Source organism: Frieseomelitta varia, unplaced genomic scaffold, assembly GCF_011392965.1.
Source record: "Frieseomelitta varia isolate USP_RPSP 00005682 unplaced genomic scaffold, Fvar_1.2 scaffold_201, whole genome shotgun sequence".
NCBI lineage: Eukaryota > Metazoa > Arthropoda > Insecta > Hymenoptera > Apidae > Frieseomelitta > Frieseomelitta varia.
Window position 1 is genome coordinate 16,818 of NW_025109762.1, and position 17,622 is coordinate 34,439.

Genomic DNA, 17,622 nt, shown 5'->3' on the forward strand with positions numbered 1-17,622 from the left:
GGCACGCATGAACGAAAAGTATAGCTAGAGACTAAAAATACCCGAAACGGTTGAGATAAGCTCGAAGCCCTAAACCCGATGGCGTCTGGTGGGCGGTTTATTAATGGAGTCGGATTACTAGAAATCAAAATTATCGTAGGCGTGAGCGCTCTGTACTCGTTGGCCAAAGAATTTGAAGAGTTCGACGGGTGCTGAAATTTCATTTGTTCTAAATTGCTTTACAATTTCGGGGCTATGCATTTGTAACGATATTTCTATGACAGACGTTAGAAGTTGGAAGTGAAACGTATCCGCGTCACAACTAAATTGTAACATATGCAATTATACTACTTGTTTTCGCATTTTTGAATTGCAAGACAGAGGATGTTACATGTTTTTCTATTGAGGAAGCTTCTGCTTGGAGTATAAAGCTTCTGCTCGTAAAAACATTCGAATCTACTTGATCAAGATTTGATTTTGTGCATACTTCAAAGGTTATTTACAAAGATTTTGAGTCTGTCTTAATTAGGCTCAAATCTCTTTAAAATACTACGCGTCGATATTGGAAATTTAGCAATCGAGAACATTCGCGATTTTCGTGATTCCGCATTTTAATCAATGAAATTACGTTTAATCAGTGCAACTACGTCACCGTAAACGGAAAAACAGCATGATTGCACTAGTTTCTAATCGGATGTCTGCAGTGACCCATAGCACCAACACATTACGTAATTTCTCGGTCAATTGTGGAAGTATTGGAAAATTCACATGGAAAACATAAATAAAGAAAGACAGAAGAAACCGGTTGTGAAACTATATCCAAAACTAACACGATCAAACATAATTTTTGCCACGATGCGACGCGACGTCATTAATAAATATTGCGATATTCGCAACGTTTATTTGAACGATCTTGATCTCGTTTATAATCTAAACTCTCTCTCTCTCTCTCTCTTTCTCTCCCTTCAGTGCTTGCAAATAAACCGATGCTCGTAAATCCTCCGCCGAGACGGACTCTCTTCAACGAGTCCGGCCTATTAAAATTCCAGGACAACAACAGCTGGATAGAGGATGTTAATGGACCTCGGTTTCATCCCCCTTTACAATTTCCACGAACTTACTTAGAAATGATAATAAATATCGCTCGCTTGCGAAGTGGTCTTTGGCGACATGTTCTCGAAGCCCTTTGTGATATTCTTCGATGTTTTGTTCTCGTGGGATTTAAAATTAACAATTGGAACGATTGTGCACGCGAAAAACGATGAAATTTACATGTACTTGTACTTTGACTCGATTCAAACTCTTTGACGATTCAAAGGTTGATACTACGTATGAATCCTATGAATTTCGAAAAAAGATCCTTTTAAGATAGTAAATTTCTTTAAGCTGACATTTCTTCAATGTCCTTGATTTGGAACCCATTGTACCGTTTCAGACGTTTCGCAGTTTTATATTCTTGAATTTGAAATGAAAGACGACAGAATGTCAGACTGTTATTCTTTCGAATATTTGAGACACGCGGCAGCGTGATTTTTCGAAATCGTCGAATAAAATTGTGATTCACAAGTTGCGGAAGGTGAGGTAGCAGTTACGACAAAGGTCAAAAAAAAAAAAAAGATGAAAACGATAAAGATATAAAGGTAAAAACGTTAGGGTGCCTGCTACTGGGATCGATCTACAACAGATTGAAAAATAGAGAACAGCCGGCGTGTCTACGTAAATTCGAGGCATAGCTACTTGAATTCCTGTTCCGGCAGCTATGCAGGAACGTAGACGAGGCATTCGGCGATAAATAAAACGAAAGGATCGAAAAAGCTCCGGCTACTAGATCTCGGATCGAGCCGAAGAATTACGAGGCATGGATCCACCATCGCTCGGCCTAAATACGAATTGGGAACGCCTGAAATCGTGTCTCGGTTTATCTCGGTGCCTACACTGCGTTTCTGCTCGGAAATAAACGCGATCATCGACATCCGTCAACGTGGACTATTAAAATAACCATAACGTTTCCCCCGGAACTCATACGATGATTCACAGTTGATTCTTAACTCTCTCAAGTCTCCGTAATTACTAGGAATAATTAAATAATCTGTGACCGCGAGGAAGTGAACACGCGAGACATTTTCGCAGAAATAATACAAAATTATGCCATACGCTTCGAATTTTTATACGGTAGAGACTCGTTGCACAATAAATTTCGTAAGATGGACTATCTGATAACTGGATTAATTAACACTGGAACTAGGGCTGAAGTATAAAAATTTCGTCTTGCAAAGAAATTCGAATGCAAGAAATAGGAAAATATTTATAATACGATAACGAACTTTTATTCATATATTTTACAAAAAACCACTCGAACGTCTACAAAAATGTAACATTGTAAATCCGCGAAATTACTGTAAAAAATTATAAATTAGTCGTTTTGACCACTATGGTAGTTCTAGTGTTAAGATATCAGCGGCAGTAGTTCCGATTAAGAATAAAAAATTTCGTTCAACGTTCGTTCGCCGTGTGTATTTTACCATCGTTCCGGCAAATCGGAACTGGCTCGTTTCGAGGAGGTCGTAATCAACGATTAATCATTCGCTAATTTCGCCGTTGAACCACGTCGTACTTAAGAGCACGTTTAACGAGCGGCTAGATAAGATTCTTATGTAAATATGTAGCGCAAGAACGGTGTTTATCAAGAACGGTATGTCTCTGTATTCACGAGTTCGGAGGGGAGAAAAAAGAAAAGAAGCATGGCGGACGGCTCCGCATGGAAGGCAACGCGTTTCCGACGATTTCTCGGTTGCGCAACGCGAAACCGAATCGATCTAATTTTAAATGAAAACAACGGAACCTTGAATGCGTAATCCCGACGTTCAGTTTTATACCGATTTCTAAGGTCTACCTTCTTCGACCAACGTACGCGCGTTACACGTACATGTTAAACTATACAGCGAAACTATTGTCGAAGGGAAATATCGAAAGCATCGATGCGAGAGATAGAGGCGGGAGCGTGCAGCGTTCGAGAGCGTTTTTTAGGTTAAAAAGAAGAAAAAGAAATTCCTTGCTCGAAACGTGTCTGCGTCTTAGTCTACCAGCTTGAAATCACGGAACCTTTTTTCCGTGAGGAAGGTACGACAATCTGGCGTCAAGGTATCGCGTTTCTCTCAGCTACGTGAGTGGGCGATGCAGGTATACCGATTAATGCTTTTTCTTCTTCTTTTCCCTCCTCGTTCGATCTCGGTTGGGAAAATCTTGAGGCACTCGGGAGATCCGTTTCTCGAAAGAATGATCAGGCCAAAAAGTGTTTTCTCATGCGGGCTGACCTCTCCTCGTGTGGCACCTCTCCCACCATCGGGACCAATGAAGCTCAATTAGTTAATTACTCGGATAAACCGGGGTGAGCGTGACGTAATCTTTGATAAGTGTTCGTGTGCCACTTACACGAATGCCACTGGCCCCGTTAATTTTCGATGATCGCGTATTTAAACCGTGCGATTAAGTCGACGCTAGTGTACACGATTTAAGGAAACTACATACGAGTCATTGATATAACACGTACATACACACATACACACATGTATCTTGACACACGTATACATGAACGTGGCCAACTTATGGTTTCTTCCCCTCCGTTGCGTATAGGATTATTACAGGTAGTTCTAGGCAAATAAACTCCAGCTGAAAAACACTAACAACGGTTCTCCCACCTTGAGAGACCACCAAATTACACCTTTCGTTACGTACACGTCGGCTGGAATTCGAGAGTTACAAAATACGTGTTCGAATGTAAAGAGATGGATTTCGTTAAGCGATCGTGTCACGTTTCTTACAATATTTACATTAAACTCTGCACTTTCAATCCTATCGTACGCTGAGAGAAGAGAAACGAGTGACTTGAGGAAACGATACCTTGCTAGCAACGTCTCGTAAATTACGCAATGCAAATCATATTTCATAACTACGTACTTCCAACACAGTGTGTGGAAACCGTGTGAAGTAGCGAAAACAAATGTTTCTCTTTTTTTTATTCCGTCCAGGTATTTAGGTAAAGGTGGGAGAGAGATAAGATACTTCGAGTACGGAGCAAAAAAATACGGAATGACTGCATTATAATCAACGCATTAGCACACGGTCACGTATAATGGCAAACTGCTCGGGTATAACTAACAATGAATAACTTCACCGTGGTAAAAATTACCAGCTGCCTATACGATACTCCGCGATAATTTCCATCTATTCAGCACAACGATCGGCGATACACGTACGAAAAAGCACGCGTTTCTCGAATTTCCAACTGTTGCTGGCTCAACGATCAACGTGATAAATGGGAAAACCTTAAACGCCGCCGTCAAACGTCAGATTGCTCGACAATGTCTCGACGACATTCTAATACCGCATCACACCCGTTATCAACTCTTATCTCGGGGACCATTGAACTCTGATTTTATCAGGGAAGGATTTCGATAAAGCGCGATACACGCTTCGCATTTCAAATGCTTCGACGACTATTGAAATAAAAACTAAGAAACAAAAAAAAAAAAGAAGTGAAACGTCATTGACAGAATATGTATTAATTTTTTTTCAAAGTATTATTTTCATAATATCGCTCTGGCCTTGGTTCATCGCGAATATAGCAATAAAGATAAGAGTACCACTTTTTTTTATATATATATAAAATTTAATTTGTACATTGCCGTGGAAATTTATAAAAATGTCGTCTTACAAAAGTTACACGTTCTAAAAGAGATAATTCACAAATTGGCAAGTTTGTTTAAATCAGATACGTTGTTATATACGTAATTATGCCAAGTCAGTCATCAATCATGATTATTTACGTTTAAATTTAATGCACCTGTCACTCAGTCATCTCAACTGAACGCGATCTCCACGAAGTAGAGACTTCCTTCGCTTGGAATCTACGTCACGTACAAAACGAGTTGGGCCTAAAACTTCTTATTAGAGATAAGAAGGAGCCGCTTCCATTATTAAGGAAAAAAATGGTACATCCTACGGGAGGCTTGTGAGCCATCTCTTTGACGGTGAGCGAGTTACCAGAAATTTGTGAATGCCAAGCTGGACACGGGGCAACCGTCTCTCCGCCATCCTACCATCCTGACCATCTGCCCCCGGTCATTCTCCTACCTGAAACTTCTGTTCACCTGGCATCCCTACCCCCACCACCTACCCCCCCCCCCCGTGTTACTTTCGTTTATCTTATTTTTCGGGCCATTCAGCAGTCTCTCCACCCGACTACTGCCACCGGTTCTTTGTGAACCAGGAGAGATTCGCTGTGTTCGCGAGATACCGGAGCTTCTCCCACATACTTTTCTCAATGGAATTTGCCAACAGCTGGACCGTTCCACGCAAGAAACGGACCTCCCCGCTCGTCGATCTCACGGACTTGTGGCAAGACAATCCCTACAAATTGGAACATTGTCTAGTCTAATCTAAACGATTTCTTTGAAGTCCAGTGTTAATTAAATACGTGCAAGTATTTTACACGAGATAAGAAACATGTGCAATTTTTACCTTATTTATTATTCCACATTGAAAAGAATATGTAAATTTGTTAACGAACTAGGTAGAAAATAAAAAAAGAATGGAAGGAAAATGTAGCGCAGCAGGATAGGAATAAAAGAATTTAATTTTATGCATAACTTTCTCAAATGAAAAATTTTACCATTAGAAACGCTTCCATCTCGTCAATTTGTGTAACGATATATATATGTATGTATATTTGAAATGAGTTTTTTTTTTTATATATTAAGCGAGTCTTTATTGAATAGTATTGAAATGAGGTTTTTGCCCCAGCTTTCGCAAATTAACAATTTCATCGGTTGCCACAATTCCTATCACTGTTCCCTCGATTAATCGACCATTCGTTCGAACAACTTCATCGCTTGTTTCAATGGTATTCGACACTCGGGCATCGCTGAGTGAACTATGCTGTTCCTACAGTAAACTCCATTTCTCGCGCGTTCGCCTCGTAAATAAATGCATGCCGATCGAGCGTTAAATGTACATGGCTCGAATATGCAGAGGAATGTAGTTTACGCGGAATATTAATGAAACAATTAACTAACCGACTGCCGGCAAGCCTAGCCCTAGAATCAAAGGATAATTTCAATATTACGAATCCTAAATGTTTGAAAGAGTGGCTATTTATCGTACGAGGATTTATGCCTCCAGGTCTGACGTACTATACATCGTGTGTAAGCTCTTCTGAATATTAGTTCGTTAGAGACGAAATACCGATATTTCGTTACCAGCGCTATAGAATCTGTTCGTTAAGTGAAAAAAACTCGAACTCGTCAGACGCTCTATCTCTGTGCTCGGGAAATTTATTTCGAGCCTGCTGCATCTTATCAACAGAATAAAATACGTGACGCTGTTAATATATAAAAAAATTTGCAGTCTAACATCTCGCGCGACCAACAACGTTTACTGCATAGCAAAGGTCGTGAATATCTTAATATAGAAGAAAGAGCCTCTGATGTAAAAGAGTTTGAACGATCATCGTAACACACGACTTCTAACAAGACATTTATTGTTGGAAATGTTTTCTGAAACTTAGTATTCTAATAACGATACGATTGAATCGGCAGTCTACGTAAGTCGTGTAATATAATTTCAGGCATTTATGAGACGATAATGTAATAATAATCTTCGCAACTTAATCACAGTATCTGAGATCTCAAGTATATAAGCGTATCGAATTGATACGTGGTAATTTATTTCAACAGTTGGAGCAGGTAGTGAATTCAATTGAATCGCGGTGGTGGGCAACGAAATTAGTTCTTCGCAAAGATCTAAGTCGTCGCATGTTTCGTACATTCGATCATTGAATTGTGGAATTATATGAAACGGTAGGCACGTAGAATATCAAAGTCGACGTCCTCAATATCGTAAATTGAAAGTACATGTAATTGCTAGTTTATCGAGCAACGGGTGTGCTTCTCGCTAAACTGGCGCACGAGGAAGAGTAATTAAGCATTTTTAAGACACAGTAATTGTTCCTTCCGCAACGAACGATTACTAGACTCGTCGATGTTGCCCCGCAATGGTAACTACTATTGCAATTGCTTATACGGAACGGACGGTGAGGTAACTGTTAGCCGTGATGCATGCGAAATTATCACACGAGTCGATTCGATACTGAAGATTTTAAAGTCTCCTAGCACGCTCTCCTAGCAGCTCACCCACGCCAATGCGCACACTCTGTTCGCCAGGCGTTAAATCTAAATTTAATTAACTTGATTGAATCCTTGAATAGACGCTGCATGCGTGTGTCTCCACATGGAATAATGAAGACGCGCGACGAACGTGACTTTGTACGAGTTTTAATACGAAAGAAGATAAAAAAAATAGATCAGAATATTAAGGTTCCGCATTCGTGTCGCGTTCTTTGTCAACGCTCTCTTGTAATTTAGAAATTAAAAAAAAAAGAAAAAAGAAAAGAAGGAAAAACTCACCCTGTGCGGCAAGAAGTATCACCAATAGACCAACAAATCGCAGGGGCAACATGTTCTCCCGTCTTTGTTCACTTTGTCAACAAACGACACAATTGGCACTACAATTGCCGTTCGGTTTGAAACTATTATTATTTTCGGGAGAGAAACGCGCGTTGACGAGAGGACGGTACTCTCGCAGCTCGATGACTACCGTTCAACTGAATTAAGAAGCGAACGTATCCATCGATACGAGGTGGATACCGAATACAAACTGAGAGAACGAGCGCGCGTGGTATCCGAAGAGCGGCGACGGAACCGGGCCCCCGGCTTTTTACGGGGACTTGCGCCGATCGGTTGCGCACTCGACACCGTACAAACTCGACACGCGCCTCGACTCCTGTAGGAATAGACTTACACGCCTACGACGTGCATTTGTGTACGTGCACCGACGGCTTTTGTAGAAGCGCGCGCCTGTACAAAACTGAGTATGTATTCAATGGCGCAATATCGCGTAAATGCCGCGTGAATTTTTTTGTAAAACCCGCTTGTTAGTTAAAATCATGCTTTTCAGAGTTTCTGAAAATTTCGTTGTTCGATCTTTTTCAACGACCTTACATCACCTTGGCTGTTTGGTTTTACGATGACGATCGACGAAGAAAACGTGTATGTTGCAGTTTGAAATTTTAATCGCTGATCGTCGCTGATTGTATAATAATATTGCTTGATTATTCCTAGTTAAACCCTTTCGACTTCCTGACGTATTTTAAACTTTACACTTTACGCTGGAAATTTATGTCTGATGAGAATGGGAAGCGTACAGATATTTTATAGGGAATCGCGACTAAGTATAAATCAACGCTCGCAGACAGATAAAAGCGAGAATACGTATCGAATATCGAATTTATCTGTGTACAGAGTTTCGAATGAATAAAGCATAGGCTCATGCGCACGTATATGTGCGCGCGTGAGGAGCATGTATTTGCACGTTACTTTCGTCGAGCGCTTACCTCTTTCGATTCATCCATTCACTTTGTCATTGTGCATAAGACGAAAGGCAAAGAGCATTCACTTCTTTACATTCCTTTTTTATCTCCAAGCGAATTAAAAAAATCACACACATATATGTAGATACTTTGAACGAAATTCTCGTAATGTTTGTGCGTTTACCCGTTACGTTTAAGGAAAATTGTCATTATTCTAAATTTAGCAATTCGTTTGCGGAAATGTAATTAATTTGCATGTGAATTCGTAGGGAAGACTAATACCTACTGTGGTTATGACACATAAAAATAATTCGTAATAACATTGTAGCTATTAATCAAATGACTCATACTCTTGCGATGATGTCATTTGTAAAGTTTATTATGTATGTATAACATAGACAGATTTAACAAATATTCAGAACAAAATTGTTTTATTTAACTCGTTTAAATATAAATTAGCAAACGATTTAAATGATTAATACCTTTTTCGTACAACTGTTAATTCTAATTATTTTATTTACAAAATTAATAACATTACTCAAAAAGGTAAGTGCTCAAAAAAATCTAATAACTTCAACAATATTCATTTTTGTGCTTACTTTCTGCATTTATGCAGACGTCACTTAAAAATCTAAAGAGAGTTTCAGCGACGAAAAATGTATTTGAATTTCAAATCGCTAGCATGGCAAAGAAAATATTTAAATTTCATATCTAGCGCCCTTGAACAGGCACATTTCATTTCCTTTTCCCGTGATAATAAACAAAGCCCTTATTTTACTTCACACGTACAATTTCCTTTTTGTTGTGCATGTCCCTTGTGGTAGCGTAAATTTGTATCATAATTTTCATTTCTAAGTTTTATTTCCAATTTTATTTGCACAAAGTATTCATTTCTAATTTATTTCATTTATACACGTAATTAATGCAATAGATATTGGTTTATTACATGTATAACGTACTATAATATTTTATTTTCCCCGAGTGCCTAGTATAGCCATCTAGCGAATGTATTACGAAGCTGATACGTGAAAGATTTATGCAATTAACCGCGATACGAGTTGCCGAGCGTATTGAAGAAAAAAACAATTTAATATCTCGTAAGAAGAAAATATTTCTATCGTGGGTGTCGATAAGTTGATATAAATAGAGAAACACGAATAAAAGAGGGAATTGCAGGCATTCTGCCGTGCAGTTGGAACTGTTGGAGACCCATTCGCAAATAATGGTGTTCGATTGGCTGATTTTGAAACAACTGGAAATCCCGCCTAAGAAATCGCGATGCGTTGCCGAACGCAGGGGACAAAGGACGCTGTTGCACGCAAGCAGATGAACGCCATGTTCATTTGTCAACGGACGGCAAGGTGTGATCATCTGAAAGAGCACGATTGCTTCGAGGAAAAAAAAAGTATCGAAATATATAGTGGTTTCATTGTTCGAGTTAACGTGCATCTTCAACGACATGGCATCCTCGGAATTACAGAAACGGAAGCTGGAAGAATACGAAATGCAGCTGTTTAGCTTTCATTCGAGAGCCGTATACGCTACTTGTAAGGCGCTTCCGATATTCAGTTTCACTTGAATGCTTTTCAGATTTCGTGGCATTCTCGTTGTACGTAATCGCATATTCTGATCGTTGGACGGGTGCACTCTGGTATCATGTAGATTTGATCATGACTAGAGTCACACTCGTCCATTGCTTGGAATACTTTCACCGACCCTCTGCGGACGAAGTTAATCACAAAGACGACTAACGCTTCACTTTCTTTTTTCTTTTCTTTCATCTCTTTTTTTTTTGGAGGGGGGGGAAGGATTTCGTTTTTTTCTTTTTCTTTCCTTCTCGTTTCTCACGCTTTGGAATCAAGGAACAATAAATAAAATTTGACCTTGAACCGATACATATATGTATATACAAATTCCACTTTTTTTTCTTTTGCTTTCGTGTCTTGTTTGTCCAATTCAGATATCCGAGTAAAGTATAAAATATATAAAAATAAATCATTTAATACAAGTGATGATACGTATTTTCAACAAATATCTTAATTTGTTTTTATGGTTACACTAATGCTTGTACCAATAAATAGTGATAAACAAGAATGAGATATGAATGATCAATTATTGTTTTGTATAGTGCAGAATATTATAAATGAAAGGATATGCTCCACAATCGAGAAGATGTGTGAAACAATTGGAAAAGCATATGAACTAAATTCTGAGAATTTAAGTCTCCTTAAGACAAATGGAAAGCAATTAGAAAGAGCATATTTTAAAGGAGCGATGCCACAATTAGAAAATATTAAGGTAATTGCATTGATCAGAAATATGTAACAGAGGGTAAATACTTCTTTTTTCAAATATATGTAAAAAGTACAATTGTTTTCCTTAGAATGTTGTAAATAAATATATTGCTGTTCCAAGCAATGTTTTGCTTGAAGAAGATAAACATCAAAGGATACAATACAGTGACGCAGAATTTGAAAGTCTCAATCAAAGGTTAGAAGATTTACAAGAAAGAGCAAAAAAAGTATGTATCAAAATATTTTTGGAATAATCATATAAAATTTATTATTAGGGATAATAAGTGAAATTTCATTTCCTGTAAATATTATAGGCTACTATTTTGAATGCAATACTGAAAGAAGAGCTGCAGATTTTAGAACAATTTTCAATTTCTGAAGGAGATGTAAATAAAATGTGTGATATAATAGAAAATATGAAATGCCCTGATATAGGTGAAAAAATGTATCAGTTAGTGGAAGACTATAAACAATTTTCCACAAGTTTGTTTGATACAAGAAAAATTACAACAAAAATGAAGTACAACACAGTGGATAATCTGAAATGCAAAGAATTTGATTTAAGTATTTTATAAATTGAAGGAATATAAACAACGTAAAAATGAATTGTTTGTTTAAGGTGTTTTCTTCGAATGAAATTATGTAAATATGAAAATTGATATTCTATGAATTTTATATTTATATATTTTATACTTTTTCTATAAATAAATTAACTTGTAACTCTGCATTAATTTTGCAGCTGTGATATCTCTGCACGAAAATGTTTCTAAAAAGAAGAACCGAAAGATTAGCCCCACCGTAAAATTAGAAATTCGTACCACTTGAACAAACAGCTAGCAAATGCTTGTGGTACTTTTATTATTGAAACAAGGTATTTATTTTTTTGTACATCGCTTTCATTTTATACGTGCATTACGTGTAATCTAAGAGATATAAATTTCTATACATTCAATAGCAACTAAAAAAATACAACATAAAATTCATAAGTTGCAGCATAAAAAAGTTCATTAGTAATATTTTGTACGAGATCATGGTAACTTCAGTCAATATAAAACAATTAGAAATTCAAAAAAATTTAATAATTATAGATAAGCCGCTAATCTACTGTTGACTCGTTTCGCTTCCAGCGTAAGGTCACTTACACTGTTCTCTTCTTTTTAGATGTACAAAGAGGGAATATACATACTACACTACCGACAATCCACAGTTAGGTCTCTTTCACATAAGCAATGAAAGCCGCATACACGCACGGCGAGACAAGAGTCTTTTTTGTGTTCTGTGGGTTCTTACATGCTCGTGTATAAACTGGCATTCCCGGTTTTAACGTAACTTGTTCCTTTCTGCCTGGTAGTCGTGTATTCAATTCCCATATGTTTGTGTGGAAAAGATCTTAGAGTACACTAAAGCATAGCGCTTCCCCTTAAAAACATTCCAGTAGTGGGGCATGTTAGAGTGGGGGTGTTCGCTTCGACGCTTAACAAAGATTTACCAGCGTCATTCCAGCAGGTTCTATTAAGTATAATGGAAGAGAATAAAGTGTGCAATTATAATTTTTCATTTCTCTAAATTGTCAAAATCGTGAAATATTTTCCGACGTAACCAAATATTGCTATAGTTTAGACTTTTCTTTTTACAATAATCATTTTTATAACCAAAAGCAAAAATTTTCAATATAATTAAATAAATTTTCGTTTTCTATTTATGCCATAATTGGTGACTGAAAATTAGAGAAACTTAGATAAATGAGTTGAGAGTCATTTTTTAAAATATACATCAAACTATATTGTTAATGTTGTGTTATTATTTAAGAATTTAAAATTAAGCTAAATGAAATGAATTTATATATGTAATTTGTAAATATCAGTTAATAAAAATGAAAGACTTATGATATTAATTATTACATAAATAAATTATAAAACATGTTCGCTTATTTACAAGTAATTTTCATCCAGGTTTTGAATCTGTGAGAAAATAAACGTTATTTAAACGAGTACTTTGATGTACTGAAAGAAATTTGTAAATTTTTATGCATGCATTTTTGAATTACAGAAAGAAAACTGAGCAAATTAGTATTTGTTTTGCATATAAAAGTTAGTTTATGGACTTCAAAACTAGAGACAAACTATTTATTTTTCTCATAAATTACGTTAAATATTGGAATCAAATTTATTTGTGAACATAATTGATAGCATTATCTTCGAAATATATATCTAAAAAAAAATGCAAATTGTTGGTATACATTAAAATTGTTTTTTTAATATGGATACACAGACTTCGTCTGTAAAACAAGCTCTTCCAGTCTGTGGATGTAGAGACTATATTGATAATTATTCTCAATCATAGTACTACAAATTTAAATAATAACTCCGTATATAATTTTGACAATTTATATAAAAATATTATAAATGTAACAAAATATTTAATAGCAAATAATAAATATCGAATGAAAGTTAAATAACGAATGAAGAATTTCTACTGTGGTTACAATATATATAAGTATCTGTAAACATTTTTATAGTGGTAATTAAATTAGTAACTATTTTTAAATATTCTATTGTTTATGTTAAATACACATCTCGACGGAACGATGTAATGAACATAGATGGCATTGATCTAAATTCTTCGAAGTAGAGGTCGCTACATGGACAAGCAAGGTATTGCCACCTATCGGATTTTTTCAATTTACCCTTTTAGTTTCAATCGAAATTTAGAAAGGATTAAATGGCAGCACCATCTGCAGACAAAGAAAACAATAGTATGCGATAAAGACAGAAATAGCAATTAACCATCTTTTCGCTACTACGGCGGAGGTATTTTGAAATTGAATAATTTTCATTTGCCAGAAATACCACTTACGGACATGAATTTGCAAGCTTTTATAATTAAATTGGATTATCCGAATCCGAATTAGACTTCCAGCTTTGTCCCTTTACTCCATTCGACTTATAAAAGCACGTATAAACATTTACAAATTCCACTCAAAAAAATCGAAATACTCGCTTGAATGATTTTATTATTTGAGAGAGCTGTAAAATACATATATATACGTTACGTACGTATTTGTAGGACATTTGTAACATTTAACAAAAATATTTTTCGATGATAAATTAATCCCTATAAAAATGATTGAAGAAATCAGTCATTATCCGTTTTAAATTTTAAACAATTTCTATTGGTAATTTAAACGTGTATTAAGCGCGAGTTACATTTTGAATGAAAATGCAAACTCACAATTTGATCGATGCTGTCATAAATGCAACATAATATTAATGTGCATGATAAACGATAATAAACATCAGAATGCAGATTATCAATGTATTTATTGATTATTAAAGGAATATTGAACTCGAGATGCAACAACCAATAGCTTTAACGTTTCGTTTTAAATTTCTCAGTAATGGTTTGTCATTTCATTTCGTACGTTATTTTCCGCGAGCTTCTCTACAGTTTGAACGAAATTCTTATTTATTTTCTATGTGAAGTTTTACTGTTTTGCAATAAAGTAGGATTATTTTAAATATTTGAAGATCTCTAGTATTTTTTTCTTTTAGTGAAAAATCGATCGCAAAGAAGATGAACCAATAATATCAAGGTATGCCTAGTTTTGGTATAGCGTGTTGAATAGTTTCTTACAAATGGTATGGGATTAGAGTAGGGATGAAAGTATACAGACGTTGTGTCCGGTATTTCACATTAATGAATGTTTTATCATATGTTTGATACTTTGAGACATCAATATAATAATATAATCTTAAATTAACGGTAATCGTTGTTAAATAATAAAGATATAATTATATTAAGTCATTTGTATTAGGTTTGTATAACTTTTATTTTCTTAATAAATACCGATTTTTTGAAGCTTTCAGTTCAAATTAATTTATACAATGTTTATTATTGCTTCTGTGTTAAGACACTCTTATGATCATTACTCACATAAAACGATTAGTTTTATTAAGATAAAAGTTCATAAATGATGTATGATCTTTGTAATAATTTTGTTATGTGCATCTAGATAATTTAAAGCAGGATGTCAGAACAGTTTGTGGGTTGTACAGTTTCTGTAAAGTGTATTGAAGAAGTTGGAACTTATCAAGGGCAAATAGTGGACTTAAATAAGGATTGTATTATACTTTCAAAAGCTTTTTGTAACGGGGTTCCTCATAGCTCACCTATAGTCGTATTATGGTATTGTTTAGCAATGATTTAATTTCATTAGAAATAAGAACATTGAACGAAATGCATACATTTAAAAACAAAATATTTGTAAATATTTTAGTGCAAAGGATATATTGAACGTGGAATTTATATCAATCAATGATAAAGGATTCAATACTAATGATACAAGATATAATGTAAGTGACCACAATCAAGCACAGAACAGTGTCACTGTAAAGAGACCTATTGCCAAAAGAGTTGGTAGATCATTCTCTGAAAGTGTTTCATCTTCTGTTCAATCCACATCATCACAAACACAAAGTAATTTTAAAAAGCCAAATAGTAATTCTCAGTCTACTTTAGAACAACCTACCAATGGGAAAATTTCGTTAGGTAGTAAAATTAATTTCTTTTTTTTGTGCTAAATAAATATCAAGCATTGTTGATGATAATGTTCTCTTTCAGCTGAATCTGTTGATAAACCAATGCAAAAGAAATTAAGTAGTAAGCAGAGAAATGAGCACACATTTGGTACTCCAATTGATCAATCTTTAAATCAAGACTTTGATTTTGAGAAAAATTTAGCCCTGTTCGATAAAGAGGTCTGTTCTTTTCTTCTAATAGTAGTTCATTGAACTAGTTCACTAAAATAAAATACTTTTTACAGGCTGTGTGGCAAAAAATAAATTCTTTGAAATCTAAGAAACAAAAACAATTAAATTATAGGCATGATGAAAATGTTATTGTTTCTGAACGTGCAGATGTTAAACAAATATTAGTACCCAGTGCTGGTGAAGTAGAATATGTAACAGACAATGGTTTAATAATTCCTAGTATAACGCTTAACCTTCATCGTCAATTAATAGGAGCAGCAGATAGACTGGGTATTAGTTGGGAGCGTAGAGTATGTAAAGTTAAAGTATAAAAAACTACATTTATAATCTTGTTGGTAAATAAAACTCATTTTAAAAATTAGGTAGAACTTCTTGGCCGTGCTGGTGCAGAAATTATATTGCAACTATTAGGAGGAAGTCATCGACTTAATCCAAATAATGCACATCAGTGGCCAACAATTATTGCACTTTGTGGACCTCATCGTTCTGGCGCAGCAGGCGTTAATTGTGCTAGACAATTGTCTACTCATGGCATTAAGACAATAGTGTTTGTAGAAAATTCTGAAGATGTTTTTCTTCTACAAGAATTATCTTTGTATAAATTAACGGGAAATAAGGTAGAAACTAAATTTAAAAACTTACCATCAATGGTGGATTTAATACTCGTAGCACTTTGTGACGAAAACTCACCAAGAATGATCACGCCTATAGCAAAATGGGCAAATAATAATAGGGCACCTATTTTAGCTATTGAACCACCAGCTACAGGAACGCCTGGTATTCTTAGTAAATGTAGTCTGCTTGGTGGATTACCATTATCTCATAGTGTTGACAATGGCAAATTATATTTATGTAATCTTGCACTGCCAAACGAAGTATATGCGGATGTTGGTATAACATATAGGTCTCCTTTTGGACCGAAATTTGTCATTCCTTTGCATTCCAATAATTCTTAGCAAATTTATAAAAAGGATGATATTTCTAATAAAATGTTATAATTTAATATAATTTTAGTTATATGCCTTGCTAATATAAATTTATACTTAAATCGCGAATATTTGCCCGAATTTAGAAAATAAAAATCATGTATAATGTAGCATTTAATGTTATAAAGTTCAAGCGTAGTTTGTGTATAAACAGTTATAATTTGGTGTGCAAAGGCAATTGTGTGTAATTGTTCTTTTAAATGTGTAAGTATACAGTGTATACAAAATTAACATACAAATGATAAATATACAGTGTTTGGTTTTGTAAGTTACATAAACAAATAAATGCTTTTAAATAAACAGAATAAATTCAAGTAAATCTAGTATATCAATTTTTAAATATTACAGAGTATGAGAATTTTACAAATATTACTCATACATTTTAATACATATGTTGCTTCCTACTATAAGTATATAATAAGTACATAATATTACAAGTATATGATATTCTTTTTACAAAATAATATAATCGTACAAATTTCAATTTTTCATTTATAATCAAGAGTAGACATTAATGTTGACATTTAAATAAACCATTTTTTAAGTAAATTCAGCCTAAAGAAATTATTATATTTATAATTCGTGATAGATAAATTTATGTTTACATATTTTTTTACAATATTTAGATCTTTTTTTAGTTTCTCTTTATAAATTTCTCTTTGTAAAATACAGGTTAAAAAAATTTTATTTTAATGAAACATACTTGTGTTATTATGTCCATGTTTACCGAATGATGTACGAAATATGGTAGCATAATTCAAATAGTTAGTTGTAAAAAAATAGTTGTATAAGATTTATTTTAATCATAGGTAGCCTAAGTAAATATAAGTTATTTATATTGTACATGTAAATATATATTTATATATTTTGAAATTAGTCTTGATATTTAATATGATGATAAATTCTATAAGTAACACCAATGTAATTTCTTTTAGTATTATTTGCATTACTTTGAGTGGATTTAGAAATAATATAAAAAAATATATATATATAAGATATAGAAAGCAAGCAATGAAAAAATTAACATTAATGGTATTGTATCTCTTTTATTTTTTATATCTATTGTTTGTCGAATTTTTACAATAATTCTATTAATAAAATAATATATTTTAGTAAATAGTATAATAGTTAAATTACAGAATTATAGTTTACATAATCAACTATTAATT

At 34.4% G+C, this 17,622-nt stretch overlaps 2 protein-coding genes across 6 annotated transcripts; both read left to right on the top strand.

Annotated features, from left to right (window-relative positions):
• Positions 1 to 9,718: 9,718 nt before the first annotated feature.
• On the top strand, positions 9,719 to 12,616 carry LOC122526873 (protein MIS12 homolog). 3 transcript variants are annotated; one of them, XM_043650491.1, is made up of 6 exons: positions 9,719 to 9,951; positions 10,533 to 10,702; positions 10,788 to 10,925; positions 11,013 to 11,340; positions 11,438 to 11,569; positions 11,860 to 12,616. In XM_043650491.1, exons 1-4 carry the CDS (start codon positions 9,864 to 9,866, stop codon positions 11,271 to 11,273), a joined length of 657 nt encoding a protein of 218 aa, XP_043506426.1. In that variant the 5' UTR covers positions 9,719 to 9,863; the 3' UTR covers positions 11,274 to 11,340; positions 11,438 to 11,569; positions 11,860 to 12,616. The 3 variants fall into 3 exon arrangements, with proteins under 3 accessions (XP_043506426.1, XP_043506427.1, XP_043506429.1); XM_043650492.1 differs by having other exon boundaries at positions 11,438 to 11,547; XM_043650494.1 differs by having other exon boundaries at positions 11,438 to 11,544.
• A 1,252-nt stretch (positions 12,617 to 13,868) lies between these two features.
• LOC122526874 (enhancer of mRNA-decapping protein 3) lies at positions 13,869 to 16,836 on the top strand. Of its 3 annotated transcripts, none has more exons than XM_043650496.1 (6): positions 13,869 to 14,290; positions 14,711 to 14,883; positions 14,975 to 15,246; positions 15,319 to 15,455; positions 15,521 to 15,757; positions 15,830 to 16,836. In XM_043650496.1, exons 2-6 carry the CDS (start codon positions 14,726 to 14,728, stop codon positions 16,421 to 16,423), a joined length of 1,398 nt encoding a protein of 465 aa, XP_043506431.1. In that variant the 5' UTR covers positions 13,869 to 14,290; positions 14,711 to 14,725; the 3' UTR covers positions 16,424 to 16,836. The 3 variants fall into 3 exon arrangements, with proteins under 3 accessions (XP_043506431.1, XP_043506430.1, XP_043506432.1); XM_043650495.1 differs by lacking the exon at positions 13,869 to 14,290 and adding an exon at positions 14,322 to 14,512; XM_043650497.1 differs by lacking the exon at positions 13,869 to 14,290 and adding an exon at positions 14,323 to 14,460.
• Positions 16,837 to 17,622: the final 786 nt, after the last annotated feature.

Bases quoted from the DNA above. Each gene is read 5' to 3' on its own strand.
- LOC122526873 (XM_043650491.1), top strand. From the start codon at position 9,864: ATGGCATCCTCGGAATTACAGAAACGGAAGCTGGAAGAATACGAAATG. The intron at 9,952-10,532 runs GTAAGGCGCTTC...TGTTTTGTATAG, and splicing joins GAGAGCCGTATACGCTACTT to TGCAGAATATTATAAATGAA. The intron at 10,926-11,012 runs GTATGTATCAAA...TAAATATTATAG, and splicing joins TACAAGAAAGAGCAAAAAAA to GCTACTATTTTGAATGCAAT.
- LOC122526874 (XM_043650496.1), top strand. From the start codon at position 14,726: ATGTCAGAACAGTTTGTGGGTTGTACAGTTTCTGTAAAGTGTATTGAA. The intron at 15,247-15,318 runs GTAGTAAAATTA...GTTCTCTTTCAG, and splicing joins CAATGGGAAAATTTCGTTAG to CTGAATCTGTTGATAAACCA. The intron at 15,456-15,520 runs GTCTGTTCTTTT...TACTTTTTACAG, and splicing joins TAGCCCTGTTCGATAAAGAG to GCTGTGTGGCAAAAAATAAA.